The sequence below is a fragment of the Astatotilapia calliptera genome, chromosome 12 (assembly GCF_964374335.1).
Source record: "Astatotilapia calliptera chromosome 12, fAstCal68.1, whole genome shotgun sequence".
NCBI classification, from domain to species: domain Eukaryota; kingdom Metazoa; phylum Chordata; class Actinopteri; order Cichliformes; family Cichlidae; genus Astatotilapia; species Astatotilapia calliptera.
In genome coordinates, this window is record NC_137433.1 from 23,441,236 (window position 1) to 23,469,224 (window position 27,989).

A 27,989-nucleotide genomic window follows, 5' to 3' on the forward strand; every position below is an offset into this window, starting at 1 on the left:
AAAGTGAAATAACACTAACACCGGGTGGTGTGATGAATAAACACTGTCATCCATATTCAAATTATGCCCACTAATGATTATAGTTATTTACTGTATGCATGAAAACCAAACAGCCAAACTCTAGAATTACTGTTCAGCTACTCAACCGAGCACCAAAACTTCAGGAGACCTAGTGCACTGTGGGTAATATGGATAAGAGCCAGGTGCCACTGGCAGCGGCCACATTAAAATAACATTCATCACTCAAATTCTCTCACATCCTGTGTGCTTCCTTACCTATATCAGCTCCACTCAGAGCACTGCCCAGGGGCCATGGCCTGATGTCTGTAGCCTTATTGTTGATGGTCAGACTCTGCATGCAGCCAACAAAGCCACGATTTGTCCCTGTCGCTTTGACCAGCCAGTAAGCGCTTGGAGATCCACCGACATGCAATGGGGAGCGGAAGGTGATCTTACTATACTGACCCTAAGAGGACAAGATGAAGAAATTAAAACCTCTTTATTTATATTTTAAGGATAGTCTGACCCCTTGTAAGACAATATTTGACAATATGCACCAACAGTTTTGGTGCAAGTAGTTACAGGAACCAACTGGTTATCCAGATGATGAAAGTGTAGCACCTTTAAACCTCTGGGCAATCACTTTTATTCGCACGGTGACTTTACAGGTTGCCTGGTAGGAGTTTGACTCGGACATATTGCCAACATGTTGCAATCAACATTAGTCAGTCTGTGCTAATGACTGCAACTCATCTGGGGCAAGTCTCTTTGCAATGGTGGACTCAACTGTCTCCAAACTGGTTGTATTTTGGTTATATTTCTATATAAAAGCAAACCTGCAGAGCACTTGTGTCAATTTACCATCCAATTTACCAAGAATGCAAGCAGTTAATTTGAGTTTCTGTGCATCTAGATGGAAAACACAAACAGAGTGCGTGTAATAGCCGACTTGATCCCATTCGATAGCCGACTGAGCAGACTGATCGCCGTCTCTATACACCAAAATCACTTTGAAGATAACAACTGACTGCAAAAGGTTGCAGACCTGGTCCCTGTCTTCAAAGCAACCATTGCAAAGACAACAAGACTGCAAGTTCACTGCACACAACTGCACTAATTTTAGTAGAGTTGCAGTCTCCAGCCACTGACTGACTGTAGCATTACACCTGACTGATGAGACATCTTGTATCAGTATGCTTTAAATCACTGTTTAACTTAAAATATGTTTTTAAAAAACAAAAAAACAATTTGACATTTTTCATTTTCTTTGTATTATAACCTGTGATCGTCCGGATATGGGTGTGTCGTTGTCCATACGGAGCCAGCCACTCATGCCATCTCTGAAGACAGTTACTGTGTGCCACTGACCGAGAACAATGCGGCTCTCACTGACTATCTGAGCTGCTCCTGTACCACAGTTAAACCTGCAGAGACAAGAATCTAGCAGGTAAGCATCATAGCTACAGACAAGGAAAAATCCCATCTCTAAATCTTATGCACCCTACAGTGCACATTTATTTCTTTTGATAAACAGTACATGATAGCTAATGTTATTCTGACATGTTCCTCACCTGTAATGAAGCTTCCCCCGAACCAAAGCCAAAGAAGTAAAGTCTCCACGGCCATGTTCATTCTCTCCACAGTACAGCAGCAACCCATCCTCAGAGTCTGCCTGCACCAAAGAGAAACCGTCTGAAATCTATTTTAATCACTGATAGAAAAAAAAAAGATATGAAACGTGATATCTTACCTTAAACTCCAAAGTAATCTGAAAGGTTTGATAAGAGTTTTTTAAGGGTTCAAAGGTCATGTGAGAGTGGCCATGGAATCTGGGAAACTTCACTGATAACGCTGAAGGAGGACAAATGAAAAGAAAAATCATGACAAATGAGAAGTAAGAGCACCCATGGGTTGGAAGAAGAAAGGGCCACTTCTTGCAACCTTGACAAAATAGCCACTACACTATCAGAGCACAGCTGACATAAAATGTTTTAAAAAAAAGAGATTCAGAAATCTTTCTTACCCTCAGAGCACGTGTCCCCTCTTCGTCCAAGGTTGCAGTGGCAGCGCGAACCGCCGCTTTCGTAATCAGTGAGACAGAAGCTGTCGGGCGGACACACAGTATCATCACAGCTCAGGTCGTACACACGAGGTACCTCGCCTTTCCAGGGGGACGTGGTCGTAGTAGAAGTGGTGGTCGACAAAGGGATGCTTTGGAGGATAAAAAGAGAAAGAAAGATAAGGAACTTTAGTAATCTGTTGCTAGTTGGGGTTACAGTAACCTAAGAGGCAATGTTTTGTCGTGTATTTACACCTTCATCAGGTATGTCTTCTAAAGGTGGCATTTGATTGTAAATTGTTCCTTTTTTGCTTGAAGGAAAGGAACAAACAGCAAAAAGCCCAAAGTGCTCACCCAAAATCAACAGAACAGGGGCCAAGCCACCATATATAGCTGCAGATAATGACATACAGTACATCACAACCAGACATGTGTGACATTTCACTGCTCCATTCGCTATCTTTATCAAATAATTAAGTATAAGAGCACAAAAAGACATGTTCTAGGTAGCTAGTAAGGGGGGAAAGCAGAAAGCCAGGAGAGATGGAAATATAATAATCACAATCACAGACTAAGGAGAAAAACTGTGAGCATAAGAGCAGTAAAAGATTTCTTTTCTGTTCACGAGGAACAATCTATAAGTGGCTAATTTTGCCTTTAAAAGGTTTTGAAATCTCATCAACAACAAGAAATTGCAAAAAAATCCTTGATGGAAAACAGATATTAAATTAAATAATCATTTTAACATCAGTCTTACCTGGTAGGGGTGAGTGGGGCAGTAGTTTTGGTCTCAAGAGTGCTACTGGGCTGTGAAGTGACTGGGAAAAGCAGATCTGTAAACTCTGAAAAGATGGATGATGTGGTGGTGGAAACTGGTGCAGCTGTAACATTTGGAGGAGTCATGGTGTTCATACGGTAAACAACATTTCGACCAGATGGGGGACCAGAGTGTGAACGCAGTTGGGACTTCCTGTTGTCCTGACTTATACCCGGAAATGGCTTCAACTAGGAGAGAAAAGAGAGAAAATCAGCGAAAGAAAAGTGAAGTGAGTGATAATCCAACAGAAAATAGGGTTGCAGTTTAGCTCTGGACTGTAAAAAACACACCTCTTCAATGAAGATATCATAATCAGAGTCATCAATGTCAAAGCCATCTTCATCTTTGACCCGAGGATCTGTGATGTAACTCCCATAATCACCGCTGCCAACATCTGATGCACCTGTTACAGACACCACAGAGGAATATGACTTGATAATTATTACAAAAGAGAGCAATGAGTACAAAAGGACAACAACAGGTTATTAGGTAAAACACAAATCATGAATTCCATGCAGTGAACGCAGGTCAGAGAATCAATGAGCTGGAAAAGCTGAAGACATGAAAGCGGGATTGCAAATATACAGTAAAGCTCAACTTCAATCTTTATTTTTTGTACAACAGATAATTTGACTCTTGGAGAAAAGCTCAATATTTTCCATCAGTAATATGAGAAAGTGAAATGAAATATATTCTAGACTCAGACACAGTTTAAAGCATTTTTCTGCTTTTATTCTGATAGTTATGGACGGTAATCCATCCATTATTAGTAAAGTATAATAAATACAATGCATCTCTTGGCCTAGTTCAGTCCAACCACAATCACTGCTTGACTTTCCATTTTGTGCTCATTGACATAGATTTTCTGACTTTCATGAGCTATAAACCATGTAATAAAAATTTCAAAAAGAAATGCTTGAAATCTTTTTCTTTATATGCAATGAAAAAGAAGCATATGAAAGTGAATATTTTTCATTTCTTTTCGCTTTTTTTATTATTTGTTATAAACACGTTCTCCATTTTGCTCTTTCATTGGCTTCTTTTTGAATACGGCAAGTTGGTGTTCATAAAATCACTGAGTCTCCATTATAAAATGTGTCAGTCATTTTGCATGAACACAGAGGGCCACCAGTGGTTTCTTTCATTATATATTTGCAGGATCCAGGGGTGCCTATTTAGCTCAGTGGGTTGAGCAACAAATAGCCTTAAAGGCAACTTCAGGTGCCTGGGTTTTATTTCACTCTCTGTCCATCTTCTCCTGTTTGCTCTACTGTCCCGTCATAAAAAAAAATAAATAAATAAAATAATAAATATGTATATTTGCAGTCTCTTTCCCATGTATGACAGTGATGGTACAGTTAGTTGGTAGCAACAGTGAATAAGATCAAAATGACAAACAATAACGGCGGTTTCACGGCAGAAGAAGCTCTGGTCTTTGGTTATGACTGTGACAAAGGGGCAAATGTGATCATACTTCTCATATTATGATGATGATAATGGTGACAATAGTAATCCAGCTGATGCTAGCCCAGTAAGTCTACCTGTTAGTCTGTACCGAGGCTGCTGCACCACATACTGAAAAGTGTCTCCTCCGTTCAGAAGTCTGCCATAAGAAGCTCACAGTGTGCAAAGACAAAGCCAGACAGTAAATACCTGGATTCCAATAAAACCTGGGAATTGTTACAAATTTATTTCACAATAGCAATAAAATACATGTAAACTTGAGGTGGAATATAAATCAGCTTTTAAGATAATCAATATGCATTTTTATATTTGTATAGAGCTTCATGATGTCTTTTGTACACACTAGAATGGAAAAGCAAACAAAAACAATATGTGCATGTTCAACATAGCACACACACACACACACCCATCCCTCTTACTCTGAGAAAGCTTAATCTTAGCTTACATAACCACTGCTCCCCCTTCTTCTTGCCCTTCTCCCCCCTCATTCCTCTTAACTGTGTAAATGTAGAAAATGCTGGAATCTGAGGGATAAAATCATAAACCTTTGTGTATTGCTGTGGAGTGATTATGCACAATTGAAAAAAAAAAAAATATATATATATATATATATATATATATATATATATATATATAAAATTTATTGACTATATCGTTCACGAAACTAAACAGAAAGAAAACTTGACTTTTAAGTGTGAAACAGTGCCAAGATTTAAACTGTGATTAGCACAGCCTAATGACATTAAATCCACTGAATAGCAAGTGCTGGCACAGAGGCAGGGGGGATGCCCAAAAAAACCTCTCATCAAACTAATCTGCTGTTGTGTAACAGTCCCCCTCAAACCATACCACCCTGTTTCTAACCACTCTGACCACACAAACAAGAACTGCTGCAGAAAGAGCGGCAAAAAAAGTATGTCAGTCAGTCAAGCCCACGCCTTCTGCTCACTGGAGCAGTGGTGCATTGTGTGCATGTGTGTGTGCATCCATTAGGCATGTGCATGGGCAGAGAAGGGGTCTGGCATCCCATCCTTAATCCTGTCTGATGAGACTCGGACGTAACCCGCTTTTATCCCCTGCTGAGAAGCCACGCTTCTCTAGACCCGCAATTTCTGTCGGTCTGCCTCTGCAATTCACCCACAGCATGGTGTTCGTGTAACTTTCCTTCGCATCATTCTTAACAATGTCTTTTTAACTGAATCTGTCTCCCTGTCTGCCGCTCCTGCACTGTCTCTCTGAGGACTTAAGGCTCTTGTTTCAATCAGAGCAGTTTACAACAATCAGACAGCTAACACAGCGTTGGAAGCGGTGTCGCCCGCAGGTCACAGAAGAGAAACCTGGATAATGTGATTGTGTTTACATGGCTGTTTAATTTCAGTAGTTATAGATGTAAAAAGCTGAAGCCCGACATGGACTGCAGCTCACACTCACCCATACAAGCGTAACGCTATGCCCATTAATCTCTAGGTGAATTCATCCTCGATACGTTTGACATTATTATTGCACATTTTTGTGTGTCTAGCACATACACACCTGTATGAATGCGTGTGCGTTTTAATATCAATCAGCTCCTTCCATCCCCCCAACCCTATCTTGCCCCCAGCAGGAGGCTACATCAAAAATAATAATGTAAATGACTTTGTTGCGGCGTATCTCCATTATCCAAGGCTTTGGTCACAATACCCACTGACACACTGCCAGGTGCTGTCCTACATTCAACCTGCACACAGTGTTTCCATGCCAAAGCCTTACCAGAGGTAAATCATTTTTACGTCACATGAGGTTTGAGGAGGTTTTGGCCTCCAAAAAAAAAGCTACAAACAAAAAAAAGCTAAATTTTTAAGAGATTTGAAAAATATTTGCGAATATAATATATTGGCCAGTTTCATTCAGATCCGTAGACTCACGCACCGTTGGTCAGGAGATAGAGTATGTTAATAATAATGTGTTTAACAGTCATCTGTAATGTTTTGGTCCTTTGTTACATGATTTACTATTGCTGCACACCGCTGAGAGAATTTCACTGACTCCACAGGAACACTGGGGTGTTTTGTAAATCATGAGGATTAGTTTGGTAATGCAATAATATGCACAGTCTGTTTTATTTAGCGTGGGTGTATTGTTTAAACTATACTGAAAGAGCGCTTGTTTCAAAATGTGGTTTTAAAAAGAGTAATGAGGGCGCTTGGCCACCACGACATAAAACTCTGGCTCAGATATCAACATTCGGCCTTACCGAGCGTGCGCACGGGATTGTTGATAGGACTGGGTGGGCTAACTCCGTGTTTGTTGACCGCCCTGACAACAAACTGGTACTCTGTTTCTGGAAGTAACCCTTTCAGAACCATGGAGTTAGTCTCAATGGGCTCACGAATGTATGTCCACTCTGTGTCCATTTCAGGCCTGAGAAAAGAAAAGACAGGCATAAAGATACAAATATAAGAAGATTAATTTGACACACATTTGATGTTTGATAGTTTCGAAGACATCAATTATCTTTTTTTTTTTACTCCTCAGTTATTTTGTCTTTTAGAAATCAATGAAAAAAATGGTGATTACACTCAAAATCTCTCCAAAGTAATTGTTTTTAGAATGACGGTATGTTTTTGTGAGGGGTCAAAACTGTGATGTAATCTTCCACTTGATTGTGTTGCCCCTAATGAAAAAAAACATCTATAAGCAGCGGCATGGAGTACAGTGTCAAGATTGAATCTGAATAACTAAAGTTGTAAAAAGAGTTTCCAAAGAATAAAAAAAGAGATTATTTAACTGATTATTTGTTTCATTGTTGTTTTTGTTCTTGTTGTACTACCACTCTGGACATCCTTACATTACAACATTTTTGATTATCGTAAAAGTCATGAAAAAACTAAAACAATGAAGTCCTGAACTTTTCCTTAATCTCCAGCTTCCTTTCTTTGCCTGACTCAGGCAGCCTGGGGCCATAACTCTCTCTTGAACAGAGGCATCTTCAACAGCAGCTTCCACTCTCTTCAGTGAGGCCTCGTTTGATGTAAGGGGGGAGAAAGATTTGCTTCTGAGATGATCCTTCTGTGTTGAAAATCTCCCCGCATGCAAACACAGACACTTATTCTTGTCTGCTTGCTCACAGTAAGTGTTTTTCAGCCCGCCCATCTCTCCTCTCTTTGCTCATTCGCGGGGTGTTGATTCTGCACCATGAAGGGCGACACTGCTGTGTTTTTTAAAGTTTGCTTCCTTTTATAGCTTTTAAACTCTTCTTTCTTTTATGACTTGCTTTTAAACATGTCTTTTAAATACCATCTGATATTTCACAGGAAAAAAAATATCTGGCAAATCATCAGACAATTCGAGACAAATTATTTCTGACCTCAACTTTTTTGGAAGAACACTTGTCTAGACATGGGAGGTTCTTTATCTGAGTGCCTCTATGTGTGCGTGCGTGTGTGTGCGTGTGCCTGAACATTACTAAACAAAGAATGAAACTCATTCTTTCACATGTCACAACTGACCCTTATGTCAAAACACAAAAGCTTACACTGAACAGACAGGAAAAGCCTCATGAAAGTCACTGTGAAAGAGAGCTGTGTGTGCCCTGTTTAGTTATTTGAATCTGAGTAGGTGCAGATCTCTACATCCGTTAATGCAAACCAACTGAATTTTGTTTGAAATATGGTTTCTTTTAAGATAGTGCATTATTAGCACTCTGCTAGCTTTCAAAACTGTTACTGATTAACAGTGTATATTATTGATCTATTTCTAGAAGTTAATAACTTCTAATAATGAAAACATAGTCCAATTATTTACTATTTTAAAAAGTGTACAGATGTTGTCCTGTGTCCAGCGTCTGCTTGTTCCTTGTTGAGAGCCTCAAAAGACTGAGGGCTGAGGAGTTGAGCAACTTCAGGAAGCAAATCAAAAAAACTGAAAGCTGGGGAAACCACTGTCCTAAAAAAACAAGTGCAAGCAACAAAATTTGATTTTACTGAGAATCACTTCAGGTTGCTTTGCAGCACTGTAGTGGCAGTGACTCTTTCAAAATCAACTCAAGGTATCTGATTAATTAAATCTGCAATCAGAAGCTGCTGTTTTCACATTTCAGCCCATAGAAGGATAAAACACACGGGGAAAGAATGAGAGGTTGTGGTAGCTATGTTTTGAACCTTTTAAGCAGTGTTTTTTAACTTTAGGGTGGACACCCTGAGGTGTTGTAAGATAACTTCATGTAACTGGTGTGAAGTAAAAGCATACAGCTGGGTAGCAGGGAAAGTGCCTGGCTAAATGTTAGATATCAGCGCAACAGGGTTTGTCATTGCTGGTGTACCTGAAAATCAAAAACACATTTCACATTTGGTTTATAGACATGAAAGTCAAGTTGATCTTCTAACACTCCTAGCAAAATGGAAAATAAGAAGATTTTGCAGAACTGTTCTTTTAGGTCTGCTATTTTCCTCCATGACGACAACACTCAGTCTTAACTTGTTAAGTGCATATGTGAGCTGATTTTTAAGTGCTTGCATAAATTGTTTTTGCACCAATTCCACTCAAAAAAGACCTTCTAGTGCTGAAGTCGACAGCTGTACAGCACCGTAAAATTACTATTCCTAAAGTTGGAACTGCTGATGTTATGGAGGATGCAGTTTGCACAGTCCGTTTGCCACTATTTTTATTTTATGTAATGTTCAGCTCTCAAAACTGTCAGAAAAAATTGGCTGGTTTTCAAAAGCGAGCAAGCCAGAACTAGCTCCAAACCAGCTCTGGTGTTGTGTTGATGTAAAAGAGGTGACTGGTGTTTGTGCTGTTGCGTGTGTCCTATGTATTAACATCAAGTCAGCAGTGATGAAACCGGTCAGTTCTGACTGACCTGATGTAAGCCACCAGGAAGTGAAGAACAGGTGCGCTTCCATCGCTCTCGCCTTGCTGCCACGATAGCGCCAGCTCTGTGTCGGATACGGCCATGACAGTGGGCTTGGAGGGGGGTGAAGGGGGCATGCACATTTCTAATGCCAGGGGAAAAAACTGTAGTCAGCGAATGGTGTAAACGAATTACTGTAAAGCTACTGGCATCGACTGTAAAATGATCTCCGTCTACTCACATATTCTTACCCTGTGAAGCAGTGCCGATGTCTCTGGGCATGCTGGGTCTTCCCTCCCCTGCCCAGCCATATGCTCCAACACTGACTCTGTAGTTAGTGTTCACCTTCAGGTTACTGATGTCCACATCCTAGAAGGTGAATGTAGGAAACCGTTAAGAAGCAAGGCGAGGATGATTAGAAAGAGAGAGGGATGAAATAGAAGAAAAGAAAGCAGGGATGACATTATTAATTAGGGATTTTCTCAGCATCAGAGCGGAAATAATATCAGGTTCACAAATAAATGTCAGTCGTGACAATAAAGCAGGAGAAGCGTATAATTTTATAGAGAAAATGCATAATGTGGAAAGCAGTGGCTAGCACGGTACTTACAAAGCTTGCTTGTCCATCAAATTGTCCCTTTGAAAAAGAAAAAAACTGATGTTTGCATAAAATCACGGTGTTATGACTTTAATAACAAGTTCAAACTGCAACATCCATTCAGGTTTCCTCTAAGCAAATTCCACATTGTCTACAAGTGACTGCTAAAAATGCAACGCCTATTACAGGTGAATGTATCTTTGGATACTAACAGTAGTCAGCATGTCCAAGCTGAGCGGCACCTCCATTATAGACGCGGTCCCTACTGTACGGCCATTCTTCATCTCTGTGTAGAAAACCTGGATGATACAAACATTCATAAAATGCAATGAGTTTTTGGTTTCTTTGGTTTTTGCCTTTCCGTTTTAAAGACATAGCAACAACAATGTCAAAAGAGGGATCGCTAGAAAAAATTTATGAGGAAACTGAGAAGACTGTTTGTAAACTTAAAACAATTGGCCACCCCGCATGTTTATGGGGTAGCTCTGTAGTTGACTAATCCTCTTAGTGAAGACATATGGTCAAAAGCAGAGCACACGCAGTCATACTGATCCACAAATTGCTAATGGGCGACTCAAAACAAAAACAAGGGAAGAAGGAAGGAAGCAAGGGTTTGGGTTGTCTTAGAGTATACCACATTCAAAGAGAGGAAAAACTAAAATTATGACTTGTGTTACAAAAGAATCTCTATCTGTTTATTTGTTGATGACTTTCTATCAGGAGCTGAGCAACCAAAAAGCAGCACAGGTACATCTCAGTCCCCTGAAGGTCTACATCAGATGTTACCATGTTATCATGTTGCCTAGAAACCATCTACAAATGGGCTAAAACGAAAGATTTTATATGAGTTATCTATATATATATATATATATATATATATATATACACCTTATAACAGCATTGTTTCATTGTAATTTTATGACATTTTACATACTCAAAATGTAAAATATTACCTTTTTTTATCTAAATCAGATATTACAATGTCGTATTCCCCAACAAGCACAGACCAATGGGCTGAGAATGACCTACTCTTAGTATTGATGCACCTGCAGTGCCTTATAAAAGTAGCGTATTGTTTTAATTTCACAACCTTAAAATCTCATTTAAATCAACACAAACTGGATATTGTGATATAAAATGATATCACTTCCTTCCTAAAATTACTTAACAATGATATAAAACAACACGTATATAATATGTATATATAATATAACAGGACATGGATACAGGCATGTACTGGTCGCTCAATAATAAATAAAATTTGCAGTCAGTCGATTTTATGTTAAAACTTCCCTGCAACTTTTTTTTGTTCATTACTGAACGGAAACTGAAAGAAGCCAGGCCGACTTTAGTGTTTAAAGTGCAGCTTGTATAGAGTGGAGCAGACAATAAATAAAGATTTGTGACCACATCTTCCACAGCTACACTGTCCCTGTAAAAAGTCATATCGTGGAAAGGGTTCCACCCCAAAACCAGAACTTTCAAATATCAATCTAGTGCTCAAGGTTCTCTTAGTGGGCAGTGAGATGACAGAAAAAAGAAAGTGGGGGACACTCATGCCAGTGGTGTGCAGAAGGAAATGGAAAAATTTTTCAAAGGAAAAAGAGAGACAATTTGATTTGTGACATATCAGAGAATTTGTTCTTTATGTTTGCCAGTTTGAAAAACCTTTCTATGCATTTTGAAAGGGCTCTTGAAAGAGTTATGTAAGTCCACTTCTCTTGGTTTTAAACAATTTTTTTTCTGGGACACTTGGACTCAAAAAATAAAAAATGGTTCAAACTAGAAAGAAGTCCTCTACAATGAAACATCCATATTCCAATCAAACATAACAGGATTTCAATTTTTATAAATAAGGTAGCTAACATCTGGCTTAAGACTTTGCTATGAAAGATATGTAAAATGTTTCATTTCACCAACATTAAATATCTAGCTACTCTAAACTTGTGATGCAACTTTGTTGTATGACTCATTTCATAAAAACATTCACCACCTTCTACTCTTAAAAATCAAAAGTTCAGCAGAACATGAGAATCATTTGCTATTGGATGCTAATGGAGCAGAGCAAACAGAGCAAAATGAAGCAGCTGAGAGTTTAATAAAACACTAAGACTATGCTGAAAGATAAAATGTGCAGATGTAGTCTATCTGATTAAAAAAGTAACAAAGTCTTTCAGCTGCTTCTCCTGCCCCATTCAGACATGTACGCCTTTCCTTTAATCTGACAGCTTCCCCCTTTATGTATGAACTTTTCCATATGTATGTCATTTTTCCAATAAAATTGTGACTCCTATCTAACACGGTTGAACCTAGTGACATTAACGGACAGGAACGCGCAAGATTGCATTTGAGTTGTTGTTATTTGGCCCAATTTATAAATAATAAAGTTTACAAATAACATGTATGTCCTAGAAATAAGACAATTTCATGTTGATTAGCTACTGATTGGATGTGATGTTAGAAAACAACAAAGTGATACAAGGGTGTGAAAGCTCCATTCACATGGTCTATAGGCTGGTTGGTGACCATCTAGATACCACTGGTAGCAAGTGACTGTTGAAGGGTGATGACTGTCGCTATCTACTTGATGTCTAAAGCTGCAGCCATGCAAGCCAGGAGAATCACTTGTTTCTACGGTGCTAAATGTGTATTCTGCAACTGATTGGCAAGTAGTTGCTGCAGGTTGTTGTCGGTTGTTAGTGTGAAATCAGTTGCAAAGAAGTGTATGGTGCTGCACCAAAACTTCCATGCTATTGCTTTACAAACACTTGCAAACTACTCTTTAAGTCGTAGTTAAACTGTGAAAAGTGCAGCGCAAACGAGAAACGCTCTTCTTCTACACTCCCTATTTTTTATTTGTTGTTGTTTTATTTAACCTTTAATTAGCCAGGAAAAATAAGATTTTGAGATTAATAGCATGTCCTGGCCAAGAAGGACAGTAGTCAAACATAAGTTGGATAAATTATTAGCACATATCCATATATATATACATCCAAATCTACACACTGGTTAAGTACAGGCAAAAAATAGAAATAAAATACAGAAACAACCAAATTTTATAAACTTCAGATTCAATAAAAAAATGTATAACTTGGAAAAAGTAATTTTCTAATGCCAGAAATAAAGGTAATAATATTAAAGCAAAAGATTTATACCCTGAAATAACTGCCACCAAGTCATTTGAAATTGCTCTAAATCCATAATGTGAGACCAGTTTCTTAAGTTTTATTTGATTCGGCTGCTCATTTCTGGAGGAACGAACTTGAATACAATCTGAATGGTTTTTGCTGTTGTTTTTTTAATTCAGTGTGACTCTATGGGAAAGACAAGGAGAATCTTTCCCATTTCCTATTTGCATCGCATTTTCTTCAAGTCTTCCTGCATCTCTAAAAATAAAGGGGAAATCGCCATCATCTATGCAAACTACTGGCAACTGCAGCAGCAATCCGTTAGGGAGCAAACTAGTCACAAGGGGGTTCTTTACAACTGATTTCAACCAGTGACACCTCCACGTCTCAGCTGCTCAGAGAACACACATCTTTTGCCTGGGATCAGGCAGGTTACTCAGGCCTTGGTTTTTCAGTAGTTTGCCATCTTTTGGTGTAAGAATTACTAACTCTATGCAATAATATATGTTAGTATATCAATTTAGGTAAACTTCCATATTAGTACTTCAGGTTGATAACTGGTTCCAAATCTGTCCTCTCTATTGGTTTGGCACTACCACCAGTTCCTTTCATCATTGCTGATATTTTTCTGGCAGTTGTGCATTACAAAACAATTATGTGTAACCGGTGGAAGTTTAACTTTTGCCCCCTCTCCCCGCAGAGTAAAAGTACAATGCAAATGCTAAAATTGCGTAAACTGTATATTTGTAATGTGGGACTTGATAGAAGAATCCGACCTATAAGCAGGAAGAATGCTGATACAAATATTTAAAAAATAAAATAAAATAAAAAAACCCTTACCAACATACCTAGTGACATAATGTAATATAAAAACTGAAATATTGCTTCAGTTGTTAAATTACATTATGTGTCTCTAATTACCTTATATCCAGTGATGGTGCTAACATGTCTCCGGGGCATCTTCCATCGTACACTGAAGGCAGTGCAGTTGATTGTCTCCAGCTGGATGTCTAATGGAGGACTCAGGCGATCTGGTTAAACAGAGACGACACACTTAGTGACAGATATAATCAGTAAGGGAAAGAGGAGATATACAAGGGAGGAAAGTACAAGTTTGGTTGTATTAGAAAGCTGTGACCACCTAGTTTTGGACTTAAATAATGTTATACCAGATACATTATGGAATTATTTTGGATTTCATTACAAAGAATCTTGATGTCCTGCTATCAGCACGGTTCAGTAAGTGATGAAATGTAATTTACAACATAAACCTAAAGCTGCTGAAATAAAAATTTTCATATTAAGCATAATTCCAAAATTCACTTTTCTGTTAAATGTATAAACAAACAAATCGATGAAGAAATATCATCATCAGTGTGTTATTGTACAGTACCCTCCCTGTAGGTGTGATTTGATGGGCTTAGCAGCCAATCAGGCAGATATTTTCATCAGGAATTGTTATAGACCAAAACTCAATAAACTTAAATGTAACTATTTCAGTTACAGTTACACTGTGGCCAGAAGCAACACTTCAGATGAACATGAATGCTGCTTCGTGTCTGCTAAATCATTAGCTGTTTAGCTAACATGCTCACCACAAAATATCAGTGTTGTGTTCTGAGGCTGTTTCCCAGTCTTCAAGTCTACAAAAATGTTGTAATGCGGATTTCAAATGTGATATTTTAAATCTTTACTTAGTACTTTCTACATGTTGACAATGCACACCATATTTTTAAGAATCATAATTACAATGCTTGTTATAAGACCTTGGTAAAAAGCCAGGATTTCATGGATTGTTATAATAAAATAATAACAATAACAATAAAGTGATACAGAAATGTTTTTTCTGTGTTACTATTCAAGCACTTGTTTGTTGTTTTTGTTTTTTGGAGAAAAAAAAAATACAGAGGATTTCTTGCAAAGTGTGCACCATTGCCTAACCTCTGGATTGGTGCTTTGCTGCCAGTTTTGAACAAAATAAAGTCTCTTGCAACATATTTCCCAACATTTAGTCTGGAAAGAAATTACACTCTTTTCCACTTGAGTGCATTTGAGTGGTGAAAAAATGGACCACTTCTAGCTTATAATATCAACTGACTCTGACTTCACATGTCATTTTTTCATGGTTCTAGATACTACAAAGGCATGTAATTGCCTTCCCAGTGTTCAGCTATGGCCTTAAAACACAGTACTTAGAAAAGTTCTTAAAAGAGCAAGAAAGAGCAGCTACGCAGCTGTCGATCATTAGGACTTCTACTGGCTTCTAATGTCCTGTGACGTGACGTGGAGAAGCATGAGAAGACAGCAATGTTTACAGATTCATATTCGGACACTTTTTTGTCAAAATATTTGTATATAGTGAATATTTGCCATAAAAATTCTAAATATTGCTGTACAGCACCTCAATATTTTATGATGTATTTTAGTGTGCTTGCAGATAGATTTCCCTCATTAAAAAATATGAAATGCGAGCGTTTGGTTCAAAATCTCAAATATTAAAAATATTAGCCACAATTTTTCTGTCTGACTGACAGTTTGTGCTGGCTTTTACAGCTATAAACTGGTACTGAAATCAAAGAAACATAAATATAGCAAAGCAGAGTGCTGTAAATTGAAATCCCATGTAGAAACTCTTTTCCACTGTTCCTGTATTTTCTTTCCCGTGACTACCCTTTTCTCCCTCTCAGGATGACCTTACTCCTACCCACTTCGACCCTCTTCTTCCGTCATCTCTTTTCCTTTCTCGCACCCTTGTCTCTGCTCTTTCACCTGAGTGGATAATGAAACATGTCAGGTGAATTCCCTGATCATTTATCTCTCCCCAGGGGTGTGTTCCAAGCAAACACATGGGTGCGCTGAAATCACAGATTTCAGATAGAGATAGAGAGAGGGGTCTCTGTGAATCATTAACTGTATGTCTGAAAACTTACAACAAACTACATGATGGATCGATGTGACTTTTAATACCTTTGAATGAACTGCTATGAAACTGTTATTGCACTTAATTGTGTGTCGAGAAAAGCTTGATATAGCCACCTGACACTCATGGTGTTTATAGCAGTTACTATTTGTCTTCCATGCAACACTAGCCTGATTTTTTTCCCTTTCAAACACATAGAGGTTTGGACTTTTTTACAAAAAAAAAAGAAACACTATTACGGTTAATATTTAAAATCTTGCTGTGAAGCAACCTGCAGAGCCTTTCTGTAAGATGCCATTCAGAAGTGCTCTGCAGCATGTGTAAGTCTTCATCTCTGGGCACATTCACGGCTACTCAAGGTGCCTGATTCAGCGCAGAGAAGCTGTGTTAAAAACACTCAGCACCGACTCACACAAACCTTGACAGTTGATTTAGCCAAAATAACCACTCTGCAGTTCAAGTGGCCGAATCGTTACTGTGCCACTTGTGAAAGAGGATTTATGGGTGTCTGGCGTGTGGTCCTCTCTGAAACTAATGTTAACAAAACAAATATTGATCAATCATATCTATATCGGAGATCACATTCGAGCATGGCCAAACGTTAAAGACCTCAATGTCTACAAACTGCACACTCTCACTGTCTCTTGATAAAGTAACAGACTTGCTTCTTATTAACATATTTTTAATGAATATGCATAATAGTAAAATTTCCATTTGAAAAGCCAAACTGTTGCTTTCAACCTGAAGACATGGTGAAGTTCAAAACGAGCATCAGAATGGGGAAGAAATGTGTTTTAAGTAATTTTCTGCAAAACTGTTGATATACGGGGATTCTTTCCTGCAGAACCGTCTTTAGTGTTTACAGAAAATGATACAAAAAAAGAGAAAACATTATGTGTGCAGCAGTTCCCTGGGTAGAAATCCCTTGTTGATACCAGAAGTCGAAGAAGAATGGCCTGACTGCTTTGAGCTGATAGGAAGGCAACACTAACTTAAATAACCACTCGATTCAATCAAGACTGAATGGACAACATGAGCAATGAACAAGCCTGAAGTAGATGGTCTACAGAAGCAGAAGACCACACCAGGTCCCACTCGGCTTTGATTCTCACGACCTTACCAAAATGGGTCAATATAAGATTTGGAAAACTGGTTGCTTGGTGTTATGAGTTTCAATTTCTGCTTTTACATTTGGATGGCAGGGCCAGAATTTGGTGTAAACCATGGGTAGGCAACTCCAGGCCTCAAGTGTCGGTGTCCAGCAGGTTTTAGATGTTACCCTGGGTCTACACACCTGAATCAAATGATTAGTTCATTACCGTCCTCTGGAGAACTTCAACATATGTTGAGGAGGTAATTTAGCCATTTAAATCAGCTGTGTTGGATCAAGGACACATCTAAAACCTGCAGGACACTGGCACTTGAGGCCTGGAGTTGCCTACCCCTGGTGTAAACAACATGGAAACATGGATACAGCCTGCCTGGTTGGCTGGTAGCAGTGGTGAACTAGCCATCTGGTGGCAGCATCCCTTCATGACCACAGACATAATGGGATGTATTTTCTTATGGCTGCTTCCAGTGGGTTAGCACGCCAAGTCACAAAGCTCAGATCATCTCAAACTGGTTTCTCAATCATGACAGTTACTTCAGTGTGCTCAAATTACCTCCGTAGTCACCAGACCTCAGCCCAGTAGAGCACCTTTGGGATGTGGTGGATCAGGAGATTTGCATCATGGATGCAGTCGACAAATCTGCAGTAACTGCTATAACATGCCAATATGGACCAAAATCTCTGAGGAATGTTTCCAATACCATGATGCATCTATCCAGTGAAGAATTAAACCAATTCTGAAGGCAATAAGCTCCAATCAGGTACTAGCAAAGTGTAAATTGGCTGGTAAGTGTATGATATCAAAGTTTCCATCTGTCGCATACAGTTAAACCAGCATATCCAGCATAAGTTAACACTGTTTATTTTAAGTCCAAACTGTACCATGCATCACAGCAACATGTGACTTTCCTCAGTTTCAAATGTGTGAATATAAAGTCTTTTTTTCATGTGCTACAAGATCTAGTGCACTTTCAAAAAGCTGCTTTCATAATATTTACTCTCACTCAGTCAGCAATTATCAAATCTTATATTCAGATATTTTCTTTCTGAATAAGCCACCTATTCCCTCTGATTATCATCCAATTATGAAGAAATGCAGCTCTTTTCAGGTATGAGCCATTCAGAGATCATTTTTAGTAAGACACAGGCTTTTATGGTTCTCTTCAACAAATCTAAGGGATAATTACACAAATCTTTTTCCAATTACTAAAAAAATCAAATCAAATCTAATGCATGTGTAAGGTGATGGAAGATGTTGGAAAAAAAATGGGGAAAATGAAAAAACAAACATTTTCACTTGTTCTGTTACTAATGTGTATTTTAAGAGGGGGCAAAAACTGTCAAAATCCTGAAAAAGAAAGACCACCTGGATGTCATTCATTGTGGACCCTTGCTTTATTTTTAAGCTTGAATTTAAGTGTTTTCATTAAAGACAGATGTGACTCATGTGGACACCGAGTCCTGTTGACATTCCCCCCTCCCTGAGAATGAGGTCTGAAAGACCTCAGAACAAAAACAAGTACAATTGTCACTAGCAGTCATGAAGACAGAAGTAAAATCATTCTGTTTTTGGCAGTCTAAACTGTGGTGAGTTTATTGTGCTGACAGACAGATGTGAAAGTCAGCCTGCAGTGGCCTGTGGGCCCGTAAGAGTGAGGGCGGGAGAAATACAAGAGTCAGACAGAGTGACAGTGAGAGAAAAAGGAAGTGATGGAAAGAAAAAGAAAAGGAAAGAAAGGGGACCAAAGCAAGGAAAGGAAAAAGAAGGACAAAGAGTGAGGGAGTTCAGGCTGTGCGCATATCATGAAATCAACATCCAGGGATTTCTGTCCAAAGGACACATTGGCAAGTTTAATGATGGCTGCTCCAGTAAAGCTGAAGATTTCATTTTCTTTCATTCTATCCAGCTGACATATTCTGTAAAACTTGTAGCCAGCTTTTATCATCATAAAGTATGCCTTGAGAGGAGAAATTTCCATTTTATCTGGTTTTACAGTCCACACCATAAATATTTACTTATTTCTTGCTCTTCAGGCACTGTTCTTAAGCATGTGTAATTTGAAATTAAATAGCAGATAATAAATTCAAGTAACATTTATCTTTTGTAATGAAACTAGGTTTTTTATGAGTATGGAAAAATATGAAAGGGATAGGTCTCTTAGGGACATTAAAGTAATACTAAGATATTATGTGTGATGGAAAAAACTTTGCATAAAATTGTGTAAGGTTAAAGCAGACTTAACGTTACTGGTGTAGTGCAGCAAACATGATGAGCACATACAAATACTGTGATTACATCCACAAGGCTTCACTATAAAGACCAACTTAAAATAAAATCAATAATGATTAGGCTATTGTTATAACCGTAACACCTTGTCGGAGCTGGTTTTAGCTGCAGAACTTACCAGACCTTCGAGCATTTGATCTTCTTGCACAAAAGCAAACGTTGGCTATGCAAATTGCAAAGAAAAGTAGATACAAAAGACTTCTTTGTTTGCACTTAGATTCCATGTCTTGTTTTGGTCGAGATTTTCAAAACCAGTGACCAATGTTCATTTTATCACACATTCAAACGCACATGTAAATGCAGCTAATCCCGTCGCTGATAAAAGTTTTCTTAAAAACAAACGTTTTTCATCCAAATTTTGGGGACGAACGCCATCCAAAGACGTGCAGGGTATGTCCGAGAGGAGAGGGCATCTACGGTTTGACACTGATAAGATTACAATCTGCAAAAGATCAGTGGGAGGGACACATTAGCGGACGGACGGGCAGCCACGGTGCTCTGACAGGCGCTCTGACAGACGATGGAGAGGGCTGTTCCGACAATTCACGCGTAATGCGCACAACTGAACGGTGGCCACGGTGATTCTTTTTTACTGGTGGAGATCCATTTCCTTTCGCTCCAGTCCAAGTAGTAGACAACAAATAAGATGGACAGCGAAGTGCAAGAACGTAGGGCCATTTAGAGCTAAGAGGATAATAAGCGTCTAATCCGCACACTGGACACAGATGGAGAGCGTGTCTTTACGCAAAAGCAGGGGAGCCGCTCAAGCAACAGACACTCAATATGAATAACGTGTGTGTGCGTTTGTAATTGAGTGGCTGTGTGTACAACAAAACCCAAAGAGAATAAATTAACTGATTAATAATGTTAGCGAGAGAGACGGTTAGTTATCCATTAATGTGTGACTAAATTACCGAGAGAATACCCATTCATTATGTTCTTCATAGGAGTCTCAGCCCGAAAGAAGTAAAATCTAATCAAGAGGAAGGGTCTCTGTATGATTTAAAGAGAGAGAGCGGTGGAGAGAGGTAGAGTGAGAGTGAGAGAGAATGAGTTAAACCCTGGTGGTGGAGGCAGGCAAGAAGGGCTAAAAAAGAAATAAGTATAGAACACATAATACAAGGCACTTTTTGGTGCTGATAAAGTGCATTACCTACAGACTTGGTGAAAATGTAGTTTCATCCATTACATGTCCTACACATATTAGTGTCAGCGCAGCAGCAGTGGGCCTATTAACCCGAACTATCCACCTGGAGGAACACATTTTGTAACTTGATTCCATTTTGGTGTCCATTTTTGTTATATTAGTTAGGCTAGATAAAAATCTAACCCACAGCTAGGAACCACTCTGATTTGTTAGGCTATTTTCATTTTCACTGCTGCTCATCTACTTCAACTTAATTTTCTCTGCCAGCCATATTCCACCTCCAGAAAAGGTATGAAAAATTCAATGATCCCTCAAGCCATGCGAGGTAATTTGAAAATAATTTTGTCTCATTTTGATCTAGTATTTTATTCCTGACACACACACGCAAAATGTATCCTGTGGGAAATAGGAAATGCATATTTGAGGCATAAAATAAATTCCTACAGAGACATAGTTTTACCTATAAACTACACTTAGTTGTGGTCAGAAGTATACATACAATCATCATAGGTATGACTGTCATGGTAATTTTATTTTTATTTTTTGCTCTTAATGGTTTCTTTGAACAGTTCTTCTACCAAGCTGGAATAACTGCACAACAAACATCTTTAATGACTTTAGAAAAACAAGACCTGGTGTGCAAGTTTGAATTTATTTGGGATTTTCTCTGATCCGCACAGGGTCAAAGCATAATATCAGGTTAAAATATACAAGTGTTGCCGAAGGTTCTACAATGCCTTTTAACTATACAAGGCCAAGACCTGTTAACTTCCCATTATCATGACTGACCACAACTGGTAGTTTATCTTTGCCAGCATAAAAATGGTTTGTTTTACTGGATTCATCAATACTCAAAATAATAGTAAAGTCCAACGAATGGAGCCTCCTGGAGCCATTTCTAAACAACTGCAAATTCCAAGATCATCAGTTCAAAGAATTAAGTACAAATTATTTTGGATATGTCACCATGTTGGCAAGGTCTGGAAGAAGCCCAAACTGTCACCCTCAAATAAGAGGAAATTAGTTAGGCTCAAGCCTCCCATGAACTGGAAACTGCTGACAAACTAGCATCACCGTCTACAGTGAAGTCCGTCACCATGAACTGAAAGGGTGTTGACCAAGAAAGAAGCCCCTGAGCCAAATGACCTTCAAGGTTTAATGAAATTTGCAGTTGTCCACATGGACAAGCTAGGTGCCTTCTGGATAAAGGTTATGTGTTCAGACAAGACAAAGACTGAGTTGTTTGGCCTCAGTGACAAACAGGATGTTTGGAGTATTGAAGGAGAGGCTTTTAAACCTCAGAACATTGCACCAGCTGTCAAGCACGTCGGTGGTAGCATCGTGATGTTGGGCTGTTTTGCTGCCATTGGTACAACGCTCCCAACACACATCAAAACTGGCTTTGGAAAGGATAAAGCAGGCGAACACTAAGCTTCATCCCAAAGCTCCAACCTCAACCCTGTTGAAAATTTAGGGACTATGCTTAAAAACTGGGTCCATGTCAAGAAAGCCATAAATTTACATAAACTCTACTAATTCTGCCAAGAAGTGCCATCAAATGCCAGAATTATATTACAAAGGTAGTTGGCCAAGATGCAACTTAACGTATATCTAACCAAATATTAGTGGGGGTGTATGCATATATTTGAGCTTGCAGGTATACCGTATGTCAATTAGAGAAAATCCAACATAAATTCAAAGTTGCGTGCACCTAGTTCCTGTTTTTTAAAGTTATTAAAGATGTATGGCGTACAGTCATTCCACCCTGGAGAAACAACAGTTCAAAGAAATCATTAGAAGCCCCAAATTACCTTGACATTCACACAGTTCATCATTTTAAAAGGAGTCCCAGACACCTGGAATTGTAGAAGCAATATTACAGTAATAGCCAAGACTCATTAAGGGTTAGTAACCTGCAGACACAGGATTTTTTCGTCTACGTTGGTTGGCTGCTGACTGACTGTTGGGAGCAACCTGGGGTTCGGTGTATTGCCCAAGGGCAATTTAACATGAAAAGAAACCAAAACAAAAAATCTGAGAATATCAAGCCACAGCTGCCCACAGTTGTTTTAGTAGAAGTTCAAAAAGAGCAAGCAGACCTTACAACAAATCAGCAGTTCTTATTCACTCAGTCAGTATGGGAATATTGATTGTATGCTCTCAGCAACAAGGTAGAGCTCAGTTCAGACTTTGGTAGATGGAATTTTAACTGTTTGTCATCAAAAATGAAAATTACTGCACTGCACCCAAGTGTTAACTTTCTGACCGGTTTTATAACACAATGTACAACAGAAGTGAGGTCCCTGTGTATTAAATGTCACATAATTAAAAACTATACCACCTTGTAGTAATTTTGTTACATCTAGGTTTATTTTTGTGCTATTGCAACAATACAAATGCACCTTTATATCTTTTGTTTTTATCTAATACTTCATATAGCTATGTTTATTTGTCATGAAGGTTCAGTCTTCTTTGGGAAGGAGGATACCAGCCTTGCGCAGGTTTTAGGAAAGATGCTTTACAAATATTTTCAGCTGCCCCTTTCTGTAGGGGATATGCCACTCTACATTTATCTTCAAAATGCCAGAAATATGTTCCATTAGATTCAAGTCAGGTAGTATACTTGCTCAGCTTACAGTTTTGGGTGAAATCTGGGTTTCAGTGTATTGCCAAAGGGCCTTTTTTTTCAGTTTTTAGATTTTTTTCCCCTTTTAAAATGCTCATATATATTTGCCAAAGTGCTTTGGGTCATTATCATGCTGTAAGCCTCCTCTTCTGGTGAGCTTCTGGAGACTAATCTGGTCAGCTGGTATTTTGGTAAGGCCACAGGCACTCATGGTGCAATCTATAAATGCCATCTATTCAACACCACTACCACCTCTATACTATGACTACATTTGTTATGGCTGTGTTGATTTGTGGCACACACACTGGAACCCATTTGAGATGAATAAGTGCTCTTATTTTCCCAAAATATATCTTTTTATATTTATGTGTTCTTGCTCTTGCAAGCAAGTGTATCTGTAACTTGGATAATCTTCAGAAGTTGTCCAAAATCTCACATAAACTCTTGTGCTAAGTGTGAATCACTTGCCCGTCTGTGTTTTTGTCAGCGGTGTCATTTTGTGGCTATGGCTTTGATGGCTTGTTCTACACCTCCTGATTACCGCTGAGACCGTCTTTCTAATGACTTTCAGCTGGTCACCAATCTTCACTCAGCTTTTTCCATTTTTGTGAGGTCTCACGATCAGATTTAACAGTTGCCCTGAAAATGGTTCTGTGTGAAGCCGTGATGTAAACGTGCAGGCAGACACAGCCTATGGGTCTAGAACTGAGGAATTTTATAACCGTGTTCATGCAAAAGGGGACCTGTAAATGATAAATGGACTGTGACTTATATGAGACATATGCTTTTCTGCTCAAAGTGCTTTTAGACTAACAGCTACCCTCTCCCATTTATGCACATCCATGCAGTTCTTTATTGCCTTAAATCCTTTCTACCTATCATGCATCAACTCACACGGTATCTTTCCCACAGACACTTCAACATGCGGACAAAACAACAAGTTGACAACCTACTTTACTGCTCAGTTTTAATTCAGTGATTGAATTTTTAATTAATTTGTTTGTGTTTTGATTGTGCATAAGAGAAAATACACCACTCTGCCAACTTAGAAAATAATGCAGTTATGGAGAGGTGACACAGTTTTAAATTATTTGACATTTACGTCGTATGTTACTTGCTTCCAGCCCACACTTTATGTAACAAAGAGGGCTGTCAAAGATGGAAGAAATGACCTTTTTACATTTTACATTTCTGACAACGTCAAAGCGAGCTCACGCTGGACCAGGTATGCATGCCGACAAAAAGAAATGATGACAAAGAGGCAAATTTTGCACCGATATACCACTGCAAAGCCTATACCTCTCTCATATCTCACTCAAAGAGGACAGCTGACTAAGTCTTGCATGCAGTTAGCAGTGGCAGTCCTTTTAAAGGAATGTCTTTGTAGGGTCTCAGTCATCCAGGTGATGGTAATCTAAGGAGCTCAGAGAGAAAAGCAACTGGACTTCCTCTCATCTCAGAAGCTTCTTCAGTTCTAATGAGCGAAGTTGTGGCTCTGTAACACAATCAGAACAACATATACACTCTGACGAGTTAACAGGTCTTTATTCTGTGCATATTTCCCTTCATAATATGTAGTTTATCACTGATTATGCTTCGAGTCTGAATCACAGGCCTCCAAATAATACACACTCTAATAATCCATAATCTAAGCTGAGTTAATGCCTTTTCTTTTAAGTTGTCCACATGTGTCTTCTAAAGCAGTCTGACCGTTCCCCTGTAACCTCTGACATCAACAAGGTTTTGCCCATAGAACTGTAGATTTTCTCTGTTTTGGGCAATTCTTTGTGAACCCTATGGTTGTGTGGGAATATTATCAATGAAATCTTAATTCTCTGCACTATATTTCCATTGTGACATAATAAAAAAAAATAGTTTGATTTAGATGATTCAAAAGCTTCTTTTCAAACCTAACCAGTGTCAGGGTTGGCAGTTGGGATAAGTAGAGCTTGTAAACAGCAAAAAATAAGCTGAACTGCAAACTCGGCAAAATCCAAAGGAGGTTTCGAGTTGTGACATTATAAATCAGTATAAAAGTTTCAAACTACTTGATAGTTATACTGTACATTGCCACTAAAGCCTAAAACGCCTATCACCAAGCTTGGGGAGGATAGTGAGGTTTCACTTTGTTTGGCCCAGTGAGGAACTCAATGGTTCCATCTCCTGGACAAATGCAAATACACAGGAAAACACCGAGTTAGAGAGACAGAAATGAGAATAAAACAGCAGCAGCCACTAACAAAGCCATAGATTTTTCAGTACTGTCATCAATTAATGTTTTGTTAATAACCTAATGAATATATTAACTAATCAACAAGGTAAGTTTTCTCTTTCTCACCAGGCTGACTCAGACTATGACAGACAAGAGACGAGATAGCCTTAACATTAGCCTTGTTCCAAGAAATTATTTTTCGTACTCTTCATTTTAATCTGTAGAAGCAAATCAACCAGACTGGTGGTTTAGAAAATTGCGGAGCTTAATGAGAAAAACAGTAGGCTGCCCTGAAGTCAAAAGACCGTGACGTGTTTTAGAGGAACTAATTGGTTCTTTCTCACCACACCATGAAGATCATTAAAATGTCAATACAAATTAATTTCAGTTTGGTTTTGAATAGAAACAAAGTTTTAAGTTCCCCAACACCTCTGGGTGCTGTCATCATCCACCTTTACATATTTATATCAGTTACACTTGTTGAAGCATTGTTTTATTGCCATGTTTTATTAAAAATGTGTAGGAAAATTAATCAGGCATATACTTTTGATTTTTTTTTATTTTTTTTTGGTGAACTATATTACACTACTTGTATTTTTACAACAACAGAATATGATTTTTGCTTGTTTGTTTGTGTTTCAGAAAAGGAGATCATTCAGGAGTCTGCGAGATGTTTCAGGAAATCATAATTAAAAAACAAAGAAAAGAAGAGAATACTCAAAGTGTGGGTTTTACAAATATGCTGTAAACTTGCACATTGTGTACCACATTTAATGTGGATAGCAGTGATTTACAGTGTCCACTAGTGGCAGGATCAGACTCCTGCATGCAAGTGTGTAAAGAACCAGAACATCTGGGTTCATTGTTCCACCGGTTCATATCTGTACTTGAAATTCCAACTTCCAAAATGCAGTCAGACGTTTGGGTTTTGCAGCAAACAACAATTTCACAATAACTCACAGTCACAAAACTGGAGACAATTACAGAGTAAATGGTTTATTTGCTTAAGCATAATAACTGTTACTGACCTTACTTTAACATTTCTGAGCCAAGTCCCTGCGGTTCAGCTCAGCAGACAGCATCCACATTCACAGCTCCCGTAGTCTGATCGCTCGCAGCCCGAGGCTGCAGCAGCACCGAACTACATATGGTGTAGATTACTCTCTAAACACTGCAATGGCTCACCAAGGGGGTGCTTCTTACAACCTATTCAATGATTTACACACCACACAAATGTACAAGTAGATGTAACATCACCAGCAGGGAAAATTTTTTTGTTTGTTTGTATTTCGGATGGGGCAACAAGCTCTAATGTAGCACGTCCTTTGAAATATTAAAGTCCTCTATAATCTTCCTATAAGTGCAAGATAATTATGGGCTACATTCATTCACGGGCTATTTTGTGAAAAAATAAAGGTTTAATTCAGCAGACTGAATTAACTTTGACGTGGTTGTTGTGTCTGATGTTTGTTCATCAGTGTGCAGAAGTGTGTTCAGTGTGAAAATTGAAGTGTTTTTAGCTTTTCCTTCTCTGTGCTGACCTGAAATCTAAACATTTAACAGAACTGGTGAGCTGGTTTTGAAGAACAAAAGTGTGTAGTTTAACTTGAAATATATTTGCATAATACTCGATCAATGAAATGTCTGATGTATGGTTTTATTGATTTATTTATTCATTTTTTTATTTCTGGAAATGTCTAATGGTGATCTCCAAAATAAAGAGAACGAAAAGTGAAGTGGTCGTCTCTCATTTATTGAGTTTAAAGGATGCTCATGAATACATTAGCAATAAGAAACTACACAACCTGCCCCGTCAGTGTATATCTACCTTACATATATAAAACATGAGTGTTGGCAACTATGTGAGTCTAAACTTTAACTTTAAATAGCACGTTAAACCCATAGGTAATGTAAGCATGCTAACATTGTTACACAAGCAGAGCAAGATGCTGATATTTAGCATGTAAGACATCATCTTAGTGTGCTAGCATGCTAACATTAACTACAAACACAAAATGCTGATGCTGGAGATGTTAGGAAAAAAAATGTTTTAGCTAGATGAAATATGGGGCTCACCAACAGCACAAGTCAATATTATCTGGTCCTCGTGGGTATGTTTACCAAAATTCATTAAATAGCTAATGAAATATTTCAGTCACAGTGTGTCCGATACAGCTGTTCTGTCAGATGCTGTTGGTGTCACAATGATACACACAGGGTGTCCTTTGGTTCTGATGCCACTGGCTGCACCTAGAGTGACAGCAGAGCTCCTTCAAATATCTAAAAAGTCAGTGTCAGGAGATCTTAGAGGTCCTAGTAGAGTTTGTTTGTCAGCTGTTTTGGGGGCATTGTGCTTTTTTTGCTTTTCACTTTTCACTTTTTTTAATTTGTTTTTTACGCATTGCTTGTTTAGGTCTAGGCACTAAAAACGATTTGGTTATGTTTACACATAACCAAATAGTATCTTGTATTTGTTACAAGATACAGAACTCTGCTATAGCAAAAAAAAAACAACAACAACTTTTGTTTAAGTGGGAGAATAAACTACTTGTAAATGCATAAAAACAGATTGAAGGACAACTTCCTGTCCACCTCCTGTCAATCTTAGAGATAGTAATTCTCTAATTAAATAATGATTCTGCACCAGCATGTATCCTAAATCAGTAAAGTAAATTGCCTAAAAAAGAAAGTAGAGTTAGGGATCTCAGTTTCAATTTACTCACTCAATTCTTGAGAAAATGACCCAAAATTAAGAAAATAACTTGAAATTTTAAGACAACGCGAAA

The 27,989-nt window shown here is 38.4% G+C and overlaps 1 protein-coding gene across 3 annotated transcripts in view; it reads right to left on the reverse strand.

Moving 5' to 3' along the window:
• egflam (EGF-like, fibronectin type III and laminin G domains) overlaps positions 1 to 19,635 on the reverse strand; it is a 31,623-nt gene extending 11,988 nt beyond the window's left edge. For 2 of the 3 annotated variants that reach the window (XM_080309248.1, XM_026188575.2), the window contains exons 1-15: positions 19,337 to 19,579; positions 13,822 to 13,931; positions 9,985 to 10,071; positions 9,785 to 9,811; positions 9,426 to 9,543; positions 9,184 to 9,319; positions 6,577 to 6,743; positions 4,418 to 4,492; positions 3,167 to 3,279; positions 2,817 to 3,064; positions 2,024 to 2,211; positions 1,751 to 1,851; positions 1,572 to 1,672; positions 1,280 to 1,424; positions 277 to 466 (exon numbers count right to left, since the gene is read on the reverse strand). In XM_080309248.1, the coding sequence (XP_080165374.1) occupies positions 277 to 466; positions 1,280 to 1,424; positions 1,572 to 1,672; positions 1,751 to 1,851; positions 2,024 to 2,211; positions 2,817 to 3,064; positions 3,167 to 3,279; positions 4,418 to 4,492; positions 6,577 to 6,743; positions 9,184 to 9,319; positions 9,426 to 9,543; positions 9,785 to 9,811; positions 9,985 to 10,071; positions 13,822 to 13,931; positions 19,337 to 19,442 (1,912 nt within the window). In that variant the 5' untranslated portion in view covers positions 19,443 to 19,579. Of the gene's footprint in view, positions 1 to 276; positions 467 to 1,279; positions 1,425 to 1,571; positions 1,673 to 1,750; positions 1,852 to 2,023; positions 2,212 to 2,816; positions 3,065 to 3,166; positions 3,280 to 4,417; positions 4,493 to 6,576; positions 6,744 to 9,183; positions 9,320 to 9,425; positions 9,544 to 9,784; positions 9,812 to 9,984; positions 10,072 to 13,821; positions 13,932 to 19,336 lie in introns of all 3 variants that reach the window. The other variant, XM_026188572.2, reaches the window with a different exon arrangement.
• Between the last annotated feature and the right edge of the window lie 8,354 nt (positions 19,636 to 27,989).